Consider the following 13,756-nt stretch of genomic DNA (forward strand, 5'->3'; position numbering starts at 1 on the left):
TGAGGGACCCGGCTACTTAGTATTTAATATATCTAATCTAACTTAGGTCTATGCTACTACTAATACTACTACTCAGTAATAATAATAATGTACAGACAACTGTTTCAAAAGTTATTGGGTTGACATAATAAATCACGAGTAACCCGTTTACCTGGAAAATTCATATAGGTTTTTTTCTGGAATCTTTGTATGTCTCTCAGTCTCTATCAGTCAGCTTGAGGCTTTGTACTGTCACCGCCGTACACAAATCTAGTAGGCCTACATCAGATTTACTAATGATGATCAGTTGGAAATGTCTGTCTGTAATCAGCCATAGTTATGATCTTCGTTAAACTGGCACTGCATGACTTGACTGCCTCGTCCGCTGACTGATGTCAGTCTAGAACTCAACAACTGAAAATGAACCTCCAATAACTTAGGTTACACACTCTATATAATGTCCTCAGCTACTTTCTAAAAAAAATATATATAAAATTTTTTTTTTAAATGCCTCGACATTTTATCAGAAGATCCCCCGTTCTATAAATGACTAACAAGGTTGTATAACACGACACATTCTGTTGTATCTAGACACACTGTAAGTGCCAAAGATGATGAGCTGCCGACAGCTGCTCGTCTCCCATGTTCACCCATCTAGGCGGTTATGCTGAATCCTGCCACGAAAATATTTTGCACCACTATTGATCGTCCATTTTCCCCCCAGAACTCCCCCCCCCCCTCCCCCCGCATACCCCCTCCCCTTCCCACCCACCTCATCCCCCCCCCCAACCCCGGCTATCTGCCCCTCTCTCTCTCTCTCTCTCTCTCTCCTCTCTCTCTCTCTCTCGCCTATACTGCCTCGAATCAGCTTCATCAAGTACACGATCAACATAGAACCAGCCAGACGAGGACCGAATCGACGAACATCTATTAATGTTTCTGTTGTACACGTCAAAAGCAAATCAACCTCAACGAGGATCACTGCTTGCGTCAGACTCGCCCGCCGACCAACCGAAAATGAGGGTGTGGTGCAGAAAAATGGCTGGGTTCTACTTTCCGCCCCCACTCCTCCCGCCGCCGCTCCACTCCCCTCCCTCCGAAGACGGCGCACGGATGGAGAGGAGTGGTGGGAGTGTTCGCAGTTGGTGGGTGAGCCGCGCGCGCACACTGCCTACACAAAGCCCATATGCTCAAATTCCTTATTAAACCGTGCATTTTCGTTAGTTGTTGGATGATTTACAAGAATGTAGAATAGAAAGGTTGAATTTGTCGGTAGAATCAAACAAAATATGACCTACAAAAAAGACTCGTGGTGAACAATGCGAAGGGGGGTAACCGCATGCACCGCGAAGTGAAATTACAAGCAGATCTATGGCTCCGATGGGGGTTCGAGTGTGGGGATTCATAATGCATCTTGTTCCGTTGCATGTTTCTGGAAAGATTGCGTTTACAAGTTGCTTTAAATTTGCAGTGGCTCAATCCTCAATTTTACGACGCAAGCATTTTTCACCCTGTCTGGAATCTGTCGCTACAGCGCATGCGTGAGAAGGTGGCCACATATTTCGGAGCAGACGACACATTTCAGCCGATCCCTATATTCCCTCGTTTCAAAAGATGGAGGACATTTAAATTGCACTTATATGCACACAGTCATGCAAAAGTCGTTCGGGCACTTCAGCAAACATAAAAAGTCATCATAGGAACGCTAGTTTAACTCAAACACAAAAAAGAACACACCCAAAAATCCATCAAGGGAGATAAAAATTAAGTAACTCTCTGGTGTTTAGAGGTAGAAAAAAGACTTCCTGAATGTCCCCCGTCGGGCCCCCAGATTCTTCACCCACCAAGATTGACCAAAAACACCATCTCTTCCTGCCCACTGGTAAGTATCCATCTCGCCAATACCGCGAGTATTTGTTTTTTAAGTATCAAATCTAACTTTTTATCGTGAAATTTTCGCTCGGGGACGGCTTTTGATCGAGACGTGAATGACCCCTCCACGGCTTGTTTAGGTTCGTCGGGGAAGGTGGAGGGAAAATGGGGGCGAGCGAAAGGGGGTGACGCGGCATTCTGCGCTTTGGCAGAAGTGGGAACCGTTTTCAGCTCGCAGCATACGTTTTTCGAATGATGTGGATCCCATATAACATCATGATTTGGTTGTACTGTCGCGAAAGATTAGGAAATATGTTGAATTTTAGGTCGAGAAACGGAAGTATGAAGGTTTATTATTTGGCGACGGTCGACAGTGGGTGTAAACCGACGAAGCAGTATGGAGTAGCTGTTGTCTGTCAGATGGTAGGCAACGCAGGCATTCGTTTCAATTTACTTCATTGTTTGCGTTTATTTTCCTTTTGTATCATCGTTTTAGTATTTTGAGGCACGCTTTACAAATTCTTTGTCAGTGGAATTAGCTAGGCGATACCTTTCCAACTAGATATGGGTTATTGATCTAATTTAATCTAATTTATACATTTTGGAATGAATTTTCGCTAAATGCTGCAGATATAGACTTGCACTTAAATGTTCAGTATTGTCGCAGTATGTCCTGTAATAATTTGACAACAGCAGTCTTTCGACAGCAGATAGGTGTTAACAAGTTTCACATGAAATGTTGAAATCAGACAATATCATTATATGTCAATTTGTCAGAATCAAGTGGCCTGTGGTAGGACTTCTGCTAAACCAAAAGAAGCATGCTTGTAGGAAATGATTCTTGTTGTAATTCCTCAGTAGTTTTTAAGCATATCATCACAGAAGTATGTTATTGGCCTGATTAATGTTGGATCCATTTATTATCCTTTACTTCTTAGAATAGTATGCACCATTTACTGATTAAGTGATTTATTTCTCTGTGCTGTGATGATATCATTGTCTGATAGTTTTATTATTGGTTCCTTTTGTTTTAAACTTAGAATCAATGTTCTTATGTGTCAGAATGTTTTGGATGTTTATCATGTCATTTGATCAGTGTTTCCAATCTTATGTTTTTCCTCATGATTCATGTGGTTACATTGTTGATTCACATGTGATTTGTGAAGTCATATTCTCTATCCTTATTGTGAATTAACCAGTTATGAGAAATACTTATGTTTCCAGTAGCATTTGGGAACCTGATAATGTGCTATGCAAGCTCTTTCCACAAACTCAACCCGCTTCTGTTGCTCTTTATTGTTTTATGCAAATCATCAAGAACACATTTTTCAGCTTTTGCATTTGCAACAATAAATAAATAACCCCCCATTCTCTTGTTACACTTCCCTTTCATTTGATCAAACACAACATTATCAATCAACAAATGCATTGTAATTGCTTATGTTAAGTTTTGCATGGATCATCTTCTTATGCTTGTGTACACCTTTCCATCTCACCATTTTGACCTCATCATGTGTTCCTCATTCTAGTTTGCTCCTTTTTTCTTTATAACACTTGTGAGATATTCTTTCATTTCAAGCGAGATACATGTACCAGCGTTTGAAGCATATGCCTTCTTTTGACTTCACCAGTACTTTTAGTTTTACTTTTAGTACATTAAGTGAAAGTTTCCCAAATTTGCAGGCAAACATCCACCTCCATTTCTGAAATTCAAAACAAGGAAGTTGACAGTATCACTAACAGTGGGTCTTCGTGCAACTCATTCCTATTTTGAAAGTCCCTTTCGATAGTATTCTTCTTCTTTTTAAATGACTAAATTCACAGAACAAGTGCAAACTTCAGGGTTTCCAATGGCCTTGTTGCCAATCTGGCTTCATTCTTTTTTTAAAGTGCAAGGTTTTTTGAGTCACTTGAGAAAAAGTGACTCTATGTAATCGGTCAGTGTTAGTCTGTCCGGCCGGCCGGCCGGCCGGCCGTCCGTAGACACCACCTTAACGTTGGACTTTTCTCGGAAACTATCAAAGCGATCCGGCTCATATTTTGTTTAGTCGTGACCTCCAATGACCTCTACACTTTAACGATGGTTTCGTTGACCTTTGACCTTTTTCAAGGTCACAGGTCAGCGTCAAAGGAAAAATTAGACATTTTATATCTTTGACAAAGTTCATCGGATGTGATTGAAACTTTGTAGGATTATTCTTTACATCAAAGTATTTACATCTGTAGCCTTTTACGAACGTTATCAGAAAAACAAGGGAGATAACTAGCCTTTTCTGTTCGGCAACACACAACTTAACGTTGGGCTTTTCTCGGAAACTATAAAAGTGACCGGGCTCAAATTTTATGTGAACGTGACTCCCAGTGACCTCTACACTTTGACGTCTGCTTTGGTGACCTTTGACCTTTTTCAAGGTCACAGGTATGTCTTGAAGGAAAAAAATTGAAATATCATATCTCTGAAACTATTCATCGGATTTGATTCAAACTTTATAGGATTATTCTTTACATCAAATTATTTACATCTGTATTGTGTTGTGAATAGCAATTTCTTCCTGTCCATCTGATGCCTCATATAATATTCAGAACTGCGAAAGTGACTCGATCGAGCGTTTGCTCTTCTTGTTTTAGTAAATAGTAGTGAAGTTTATAAAATAATATATTTAGATGAAATGTTCATGTTGAGAGTTCTCCGATTTGGCTCTAAAATAACAGGCTGGAGTGTTTGGAGAGAAAACCATAAGTTTTTGAACAGCTGTCACAGTCACAGTATGTGGCAGAAACATTTGAATTTACAGTGACTGATTTTAAACACCAATGGAGGTGATTAGTTCGTGATAGCTGTTTCTATGGCTGTATGGGATTAGTTCGTGATAGCTGTTTCTATGGCTGTATGGGTGGTTTTTGTGATACAGTCAAACCTGTTAATGACCACCCAAGGGGCCGCCCAAAATCATTAATTGATCGTTATGGACAGGTGGTTGCTAATGGTATGGAAAGGTAGTCTCGAGGGCAGGTTAAAAATCTTGAAGCATTTTGACAACAGATCTTTGCATTTATTCAGGTCAGTTTCATGGTAAAATTGAGCTTTTAACATCCGGAGATACGGTCAAGTTGAAGATTGTGTTGTTCAAAAACTAACACTGTGGTAATAACTTTTCATGGGTATTGAAATGATAACATTCTGAGATGTTGTTAGCTGATGCTAACTTCTGCAAGAAGTAGAACATCTTTATTTGTTTGGAATCAGGCAGATTATGGTACATCAAATAATGCCACAAGAGTACACTAGGTGGTGGTTTTCATCATTGTAATGGGTTCAAAATTAAAACTTTATGGCATTGTTATGTGCATGATCAAAATACACGTTTGGTAATAAGTTAACTGATAATTGTTGCTATTTACTGTTTGAATTCGTGGCTGTGGGTTAAGATAATTTCATTTTCAGGTTCTCTTTTACCTCTACTCTAGTCTGTTATTGATCATTGCACTTGCAGACTCATTGTCTTTGAGAAGGATGAGTTGACCTGAGAACATTACTAATGAAATATTCCCCATGCCATGAATTTCAAATTGTCTTGTGTCCTTTCAGAAATGTCTGTCATTCCAAGCAGACAATTATTAAAAAAATGTCACTTCTATTTCTAATGCCATACAGTTGTCTTCATCTTTGCAGAAATTTCTTTCTTTCCATGGAAGAAATACTGAAAAATGCCAAGTCTTTGCCTAACTCAAGGCTATATTTGCAAGCTGAGGCAGTGCAAACAGTTGAAACTGGTTATGGTAGGTCCTTTGTTTTCCCTGGTTGTGATTTTAACTCTGATTATAAGATTGAAGGATTTTTAGTATTGTTTTTTGTTTTGATGAATTTATGAATACAGGTCATAAGATAACAGTTGTTTGTGACTTTGTTGTTGGGATTCTAGGGCTGCCTCGTGGTACGTTATTTAAACTAAATTTATTGTTAGTTTTTTTTCAAGGGAGCAAAGCTGTTGATATCTTAATTTGATAGTAATACCTGTCTCATATGGAGATGAAGTTCAGACATGAATTTTAATGCAAGAATGTTTTCCCCTTTCTAAATTAATTTAGTAATTAAATATCAATTTCCCAGCCCAGAGGAAAAATCATTTGGGCCTGCAGGATTGAAAATATGTATAGGTCCAACACTTGTTCTGACAGACACAGAAGCCTTAATGAGCAGACACAGAGATGCGGCAAACCAACCTTAAACTATTGTTTTGCACAGTTCTGTCCCTTTTGTTGAAGTGAACTTTCTATGAGTGCGAGGCTTAGTTTTCACATACTGCTTGCCCTTTATTCCACCCCTTTACTTGACATTTTATGATACAACCTGCTTTGCCCATTTGTTGATTTTAAAATTCAGTTCACCTCATTGGCTTTCTGTTTTGATTTAATGCATTTGTATGCTTTAGTTGTCATTGCTCATACACTTTGCACTTTCTTTTTCCTCGTTACATGTAACTTTACTGTTCATTGTCATCCAGTTTGTTATTCTTAATTCCTCCCGAGTTGTTCATCAGTTTAATTGTTTTGCTACTAATTCTATATGTCATCTTATTAAGGGTGTTACAAGAAAACGGATGGGGATGTTTGAGTGAGAACTTAAGTTAAACAACTTAAAGGGGTGGGGGTGTGTTAGGGGGAATTATGAAACAAAAAATGTCTTGTATTCCATTACATCAAAATCATTGGGTTTCTCACTGGTCACCTGTGCGCTTGCCCATTTCTTCTGTTTCATTGAATAGGGAATGCTGATAAGATCAGTTATGGAAATACATTCACAGAAATTATTTTATTCTTTTAGAGTTCATGTTTTCACAATTTGTGGGTGGTATGTCACTGTTTGACACAGAACTGGTACTTTTGATTCTGTACTACAGTCCTCATTTTCTGAATTGTACAGTATAACTGAGTGCTTGCAGTATTCCAGCACTGTGTGTAGCTTACCATTCATTGTTGAGCTGGAGAAGCTAGCAGTAGCTTTAATTGTAGATTTTGTGACATGTAATGTATTCTGTTGTATAGTTCCTGATTCCTCTTTTACAACCAGTTTGAAATACAAGAGAGGGAGTCTTATATTGAATATATTAATTTAAAGACCCTATAGATAAATACAAAAACTTAAGAAAGAGAGATCTTGAAAATGAGGAAGTCGTGCTTGATTGGTAGGGTGTGTGTCTTCATACAGGCTGTTCCACTGTAAGTGTAAGTGTGAACTGTTTGTGCCTTTTTGTTTGGAAAACCTCAAGCTTTTTGCATAAAAAAGCTATTGCCGTAAAGAATTCCGCCGCCTCTTTATCAATGTCTATGGTGTTGGATCGCAGGGCCTCTGCCACCGGCCATCATGGACCAATTGGCAGCAGCCGCAGCGGCGCAGTATGTGGCTCAGCCCGGGGGTCCACCTGGCCCCCAGCCCACCCCCCAGCCACAGCAGCACCCGCCACAACCTCCTTCCGTGCCCCCGCCCATGCAGAGGTCATCCAATGTCATCGACGCTGCCGTGCAGACTGAGGTCACCACTGTGGTGCAGAGCAAGCAGGTCAGTCACAGTAGAGATTTTTTTCTCTTTGGTTTTGGGATAGCGGGGGTTCTTTTTGGTAAATTGTCCTTGTGGAATTAGTTCCATTTCTTAAATAAAGCATGTGTCTTAATTACGCCCCTCAAAAAAACAGTTCATATGGGTGCATGTGGACACGCCTTGAGTTGAAATTTCAGACATTTGGTAAGTTTTGTGGCTGGTTGATGGACCAAAGATGGTTGTTGTTGTTACATGACCTTTCATTTTATTTGGCTATTCAGGACTGATGGTTGAAGAAAATCAACTAAATTTGTTGGCTGAAGAGAAGCGAACATTCTCTTGCATTGGTGGCTTACACTTCGAGCAGAATCTTGACACCCCACATGCACCTATAGTGTATTTTTTGTAACTTTTTGTCTGTGTGTTACTGTTACAAAGAAAATAATTTATTGAGATTCTCTTGTTTAGCACATGATATGTGTTATGATAATGCATTCGTAGATGTTTCACATGTTGTATGTGCAATGGTAAAAAATGAGACGGGCTTACTAAAGGTACTAGCAGGTATGGTAGTTGTCCTTGAGACCTCTGCAGGTGGGTGAACTCTTCTCGAGAGTCAGTGATTTTCAGCAGTTTGTTCCTGTGTCTCACAGGAGTTTTACCTTGCCATAGAAAAATATTAGAATTTCCGGTTGCCTGTTATGTACGCAGAAGTATCAAACTTGGATGGCTACTCTTGATTTGACAAATTAGATTTCCTCGCTTTCGTTAATCACAGACAACAGGTTGTGTGATTAACAAAAATTGCTGCTGTAAAATACAATTTTTGTTGTGTTTTTGCATCTCATCAAACTCTGCTTCTGGTCCTAACTAGTTCCCATTTTAGGCAGGTATTAGACAGAAAAGGTATATCTTAAGTGAATGTTACCTCCTTCTCCTTAATCCAGCTGAATGTATCATAGTTCTGATCACGAATGTTTTGGAAGAAGTTGTAGTTTTCACCACTGTATTTTTTTTCTCAAGAACCTTATCTGTATTAATCAGATTTTGCTGTGCTCACTGTGTCTTCGTGCACCTTTGTATTTGTACGAAAACAGTTTGATAAAGCAGCCGTGCGAAGAATTCAAACGGTAATGCATACATAAAAAGAGTTTCTGGGAGTCCTTGGTGTCAACTTTCCCCCATCCCGAAAATTGTTGGCAATTCTGCCAAAACAACAGCAGTGTGTTCTGCGATTTGGAATATGTTTCTGCGTTTTGTCGACTGTCGATGCCAAACAAGATGCCTGCTATATGCAGATTCATCTCATGGGTAAAGTGTTTGGATGCTGTCTGAGTGAGTTACTGAGTGGCTCTTTGAAAACTGGAAACATAGAGACTAAACCAAAATAATTGCCTGAGTCCTTTGTTTGTTCTGTATGCTTTGTCCGGCTGTATTCCTGCTTTTATTTTTAGTTAAGTTAACCCTGAGAAAAAAAAGAGTTAGCCATGTGTCCTAATTTAGAGTTCTCGATTAAAATGTTAGGTTTTAATAATTATAGTAATATCAGAAATAACGTAGATGGTAGATCACTCTCTTGAGCCTCAATTAAGTGATGTCATCTCCAAGTTCCAACACTTCTGATTTAAGTAATTGCAGAGGTGTCACCTGCAGTCTATGTCAAAGGTGAAAATTGTACATCCTGGAACTGTAAGTGTGTGATACCACTACCAGGCCCATGTCATGTTTTTGATTTTATTGTTTTGACATCCTGTGGGTTGGCTGAAATTATAATTTCTGGCTTCTAATGTGGTTGTACCTATTCTAAGTAAGGACACTGAGAGTGAGTGATTTCTCTTTTATTGTAGCCCTGGAAGAACAAGTCGCGTAAGGCGAAATTACTACATTTCGTCAAGCTGTGGAACTCACAGAATGAAACTGAACGTAGTCCGCCGCTAGTGCAAAAGGCAGTGAAAGTGACGAGCCTGTTTGGCGCGGTAGTGCTGTGCTTCATAGTAAGCTTTACTGTACCTCTCTTCGTTTTAACTTTCTGAGCGTGTTTTTAATCCAAACATATCATATCTTTTTGGAATCAGGAACCGACAAGGAATAAGATAAAATAGTTTTTAAAACGATTTCGGAAATTTAATTTTGATCCTAATTTTTATATTTTTAATTTTCAGAGCTTGTTTTTAATCCAAATATAACATATTTATATGTTTTTGGAATCAGGAAATGATGAAAAATAAGATGAATGTAAATTTGGATTGTTTTATAAAAAAAAATTTTTTTTTTTACAATTTTCAGATTTTTAATGACCAAAGTCATTAATTAATTTTTAAGCCACCAAACTGAAATGCAATACCGAAGTTCGGCCTTCGTGGAAGATTGCTTGGCCAAAATTTCAATCAATTTGATTGAAAAATGAGGGTGTGACAGTGCCGCCTCAACTTTTACCAAAAGCCGGATATGACGTCATCAAAGACATTTATTGAAAAAAATAAAAAAAACATCCGGGGATATCATTCCCAGGAACTCTCATGTCAAATTTCATAAAGATCGGTCCAGTAGTTTAGTCTGAATCGCTCTACACACACACACAGACAGACACACACACACACATACACCATGACCCTCGTCTCGATTCCCCCTCTATGTTAAAACATTTAGTCAAAACTTGACTAAATGTAAAAAGTACCCATGGGCCCTGCTGGTATTCTTTCAGGTTCAATCACGTCTGCACACTGAATTATTTTTCTCCATATTTTTTTCATACCAGCTACTCTGCACAGCCTTATCTTACCTGTGATAATAACTTTTATTAAAGAGCACAAGTCTAACCTGAATTTTGTATCAAACTGATATTCACATGTAGACTTTGCAATAAAAACAGTTTAAACTAGCCACTGACCTGTGTAAATAAGTGCTTTCTGGAAGGTGAAGTGTTGCGTGTAAATAACGGAAGGTAACTGCAACTTTTCAGTTTGTGTCTGTGTGTTTCACCTGCGTGTTGCTCACGTGCTGTCACAGTTTGTACAAAGAATTCGCATCTTTTCAACCCCATCATAAACCCGTGCTTGTTTCTATATTCTGCCTGAGACTTTCTTCTTCCTGTCTTCTTGACTTCCACTGCATGGATGAGGCTTTCGACTGTTTGGATGATTATTCCATGGGAAATAATTCACAAGGGGGGGGGGGGGGGGGGGGTTGAATTTAGAAACTAGACAACTAGACATTCAGTGTGTACTGTCCAAGAAGGTTATCAACATTGCAAATTTTCAAATTGCAGGTTGATGGATAACATTAAAAGTGTGGTGGTTGCGTTGCTGTAGCATATTTGTTTAATGTGCACAACCACATTTTTGAACGTCGGAGTAAAGATTTCAAAGCACTCATTTACACAGGTCACCTTGTAGTGTTTTTATCAAGGAAAAAATTAACCGCTAATTTCTTAAATGATTGTGCAGAAGTATGACAGTCGCAGTTGTAAGTCTCACCTGTGCAGCTGAATCCAAATTCATTTTTTCCTCTTCCTTTCTGTCCTTCTCTCTTACCTTGTGAACGCACACATTTACGCCCTTCCTTTTCTGTCACCCACTCCCATCATTCTCATTGCCGTTGATGGTTAACCAATGGTTACGCGTACAGTCTGATAACTGTTAACAGGAAATGGCAAGGGCCCAGATAGCCGCCGCCAACCGTCTCTTAGCCTCTACATCGTCATTAACCTTCAACTCCTGCGATTACTGTGGGCGGGTGTTTTCCAAGAAGGAGGTAAAAACATTTTTCTTTAGGCTACACTAGTTAGCTAGAGAGAGAAAAAGAACGCACAGATGCCACCGTTCATTCTGCGGCCAGCTTCTACATCAAGACTTGATGCGTTTGGTCAGCATGGTGCCACATAATTTGGAGTCCCAAACGCATCGCTTACAAGTCTTGCACACATCCAAGGGTATCTCCTGTTTCAGAACTAATTCTGCCATGTTTGGATCTGACCCTTTCCCTGAGTGATCCTAACCTCAGTAAAAATTAGTTAGTGTGAAAGGTTTTCCCCTTCCCAGAAGTCTGAAAAGTTGCAGTTACTTTCTTACAGCTGTGGCACAAGCCTTTGCTCGAGTCTTCCATAGTTCCAGGACAGTTCAGTGGTTGCTCTACATGGACTGAAAGATTGATATCAACTGCTTTAGGGAGTACAATGAACTGCTCGTCTCAGCTGACAATATCTAGACATTAAACAGGCTGGAGAACTTGTCATTGGATCTACCATCTTCCCAGGAGAGCAGCTGTCTTCCAAGTTCCAGAGAGAGGAAAGAAATCTCCCTTGTGGAAAATTATCTTGGGAGCAGTCGCTCAAAGTCTACTTCCATGTCCACATTATTTTGGCTGCCATAACAGGGTGTGTTCTGGCTGCCAGGAGAGGTCATTGACTTGCCAAATTTCATGTTCGTCCCAGACATTTTTTTCTCTGAGATGTTCTCCAGCCTGAAAGTGATTTTAGATTTGTCAAATCACTAATCATGGTCATAGCTGCTACAGGAGCTCAGTGACATAGGGGCTAAGAAGAACATGCTATTCTGTAGCCTTGTTCAGCTAGCTGCGAGGATACAAATCCTGCACTGCGTCCATTGTTTTATGACATTGTGACCCCTTACCTGTGTAGACTTATTTTGTTTATTTTAAGTTATGTCATAAATAGGTTTAGAAACCTCATGTGTGGAGTAAAGAGAAGCTTGAAGTCACAGTAATGTTCATTTACTGATTGATCACTGGACACTGGCTTTTCCCCTGGAGAATGATGCAGTGTTTTGAGTTTCGTTTGTTCCAAAGAGGAGATAGTTTTCTCAAAGCATAAATTTTCTTTAATGAGAATAAGTTTCACCACAGCTTTTGTTTTCCCTTCTTCATTTGAACTGGTCTTTACGTGGGCTGGGAATGCATGATTATTTTATCATGCATTACTTGATATGCCACATGTCATGTCCATAAGCCAGGGTACGCTTGATCTTTATTTTATTCCTTAGTTTGGGTAAAGCATAACCTCAAGTGATGGAAAAAAGATTCTTATGTTGCAGAAAAATGCTGTTGCTAAACTCCTCGTGGGAATGAACACTGCTGGTGTGAACTCTCACAATAGCTTTTTCCTGGGATTCATACATTTAGATTACCCCAAACGCCCCACAGTGGACCTTTTATTTGTGATCAGATCAATCCTGTTAAATAAAACATTGAGTAACATTGATTGACAGCTGTGGAAAAGACGTGCAAAACAAACCTAGCTGGCTTGTGTGATGTAGGTATAGACTTTATCCAGAGGTGTTCATTTTTCTCCTTTGCTTTCCTTGCAGTACCTGCGGCGCCATGTGAGGATTCACACCGGTGAACGGCCGTACAGGTGTGTGGTGTGTCAGCTCAGCTTCCGACGCAGCCACCACCTGAGACGTCACGAGCTGATGCACACAGGTGGGTAAATTATCTGTTTTAAAAAGTAATGAACGATTAAAAGAAAGTTGCGTCTTGACTGTTCAGGCACATTCAACAAACCTTGGGGATGAGAAAAATTAGTTTGACATTGTATCACATTTCAGTCTTTTTTTTCTCAACTTTGCAGCATTGGTGCTGTTGTTGAAAAAATGTTTCTTCTCCAAGTTATCGCTAGTTTGGGATAGGACGTGAAAGTGGAAGGGGTGGTGGGTACTGAGGAGGGTGGGAACTGGATTTTTATGGTCCACATTTTGTATGGAAGCACCAAAAGAGAAGAAATTTGAGACAGAATTTTATTTGATTTGTGGATTCGGTGCTCATAAAAAATATAAAAACAGTAGAAAGGGGTTTTGAGGAATAAGTACTTTAAAGAACATTTTTTTGAAACATAGCACCCCCTAAGACAGTAGACAACTGTAATTTTTTTAAAGAAGAATAGCACCTCCAATGACAGTTGAAAATTGTAATTTTTGAGTCACTTGAGAAAATGTGACTCTATGTAATCGGTCAGTGTTAGTCTGTCCGGCCGGCCGGCCGGCCGTCCGGCCGGCCGTCCGTAGACACCACCTTAACGTTGGACTTTTCTCGGAAACTATCAAAGCGATCGGGCTCATATTTTGTTTAGTCGTGACCTCCAATGACCTCTACACTTTAACGATGGTTTCGTTGACCTTTGACCTTTTTCAAGGTCACAGGTCAGCGTCAAAGGAAAAATTAGACATTTTATATCTTTGACAAAGTTCATCGGATGTGATTGAAACTTTGTAGGATTATTCTTAACATCAAAGTATTTACATCTGTAGCCTTTTACGAACGTTATCAGAAAAACAAGGGAGATAACTAGCCTTTTCTGTTCGGCAACACACAACTTAACGTTGGGCTTTTCTCGGAAACTATAAAAGTGAC

At 39.5% G+C, this 13,756-nt stretch overlaps 2 protein-coding genes across 19 annotated transcripts in view; one reads left to right on the forward strand and one right to left on the reverse strand.

Annotated features, from left to right (window-relative positions):
- LOC138980018 (cytochrome P450 2F5-like) overlaps positions 1–13,756 on the reverse strand; it is a 426,282-nt gene that overhangs the window by 231,849 nt on the left and 180,677 nt on the right. The gene's annotated exons all lie outside the window — the stretch shown is intronic.
- LOC138980016 (uncharacterized) overlaps positions 1,780–13,756 on the forward strand; it is a 38,370-nt gene continuing 26,393 nt past the window's right edge. For 15 of the 17 annotated variants that reach the window (XM_070352787.1, XM_070352788.1, XM_070352789.1 and 12 more), the window contains exons 1-5: positions 1,784–1,861; positions 5,525–5,631; positions 7,197–7,411; positions 11,036–11,143; positions 12,715–12,829. In XM_070352787.1, the coding sequence (XP_070208888.1) occupies positions 5,541–5,631; positions 7,197–7,411; positions 11,036–11,143; positions 12,715–12,829 (529 nt within the window). In that variant the 5' untranslated portion in view covers positions 1,784–1,861; positions 5,525–5,540. Of the gene's footprint in view, positions 1,862–5,524; positions 5,632–7,196; positions 7,412–11,035; positions 11,144–12,714; positions 12,830–13,756 lie in introns of all 17 variants that reach the window. The other 2 variants (XM_070352790.1, XM_070352795.1) reach the window with 2 other exon arrangements.

This window comes from Littorina saxatilis, linkage group LG11, assembly GCF_037325665.1.
Source record: "Littorina saxatilis isolate snail1 linkage group LG11, US_GU_Lsax_2.0, whole genome shotgun sequence".
Classification (NCBI taxonomy): Eukaryota; Metazoa; Mollusca; class Gastropoda; order Littorinimorpha; family Littorinidae; genus Littorina; species Littorina saxatilis.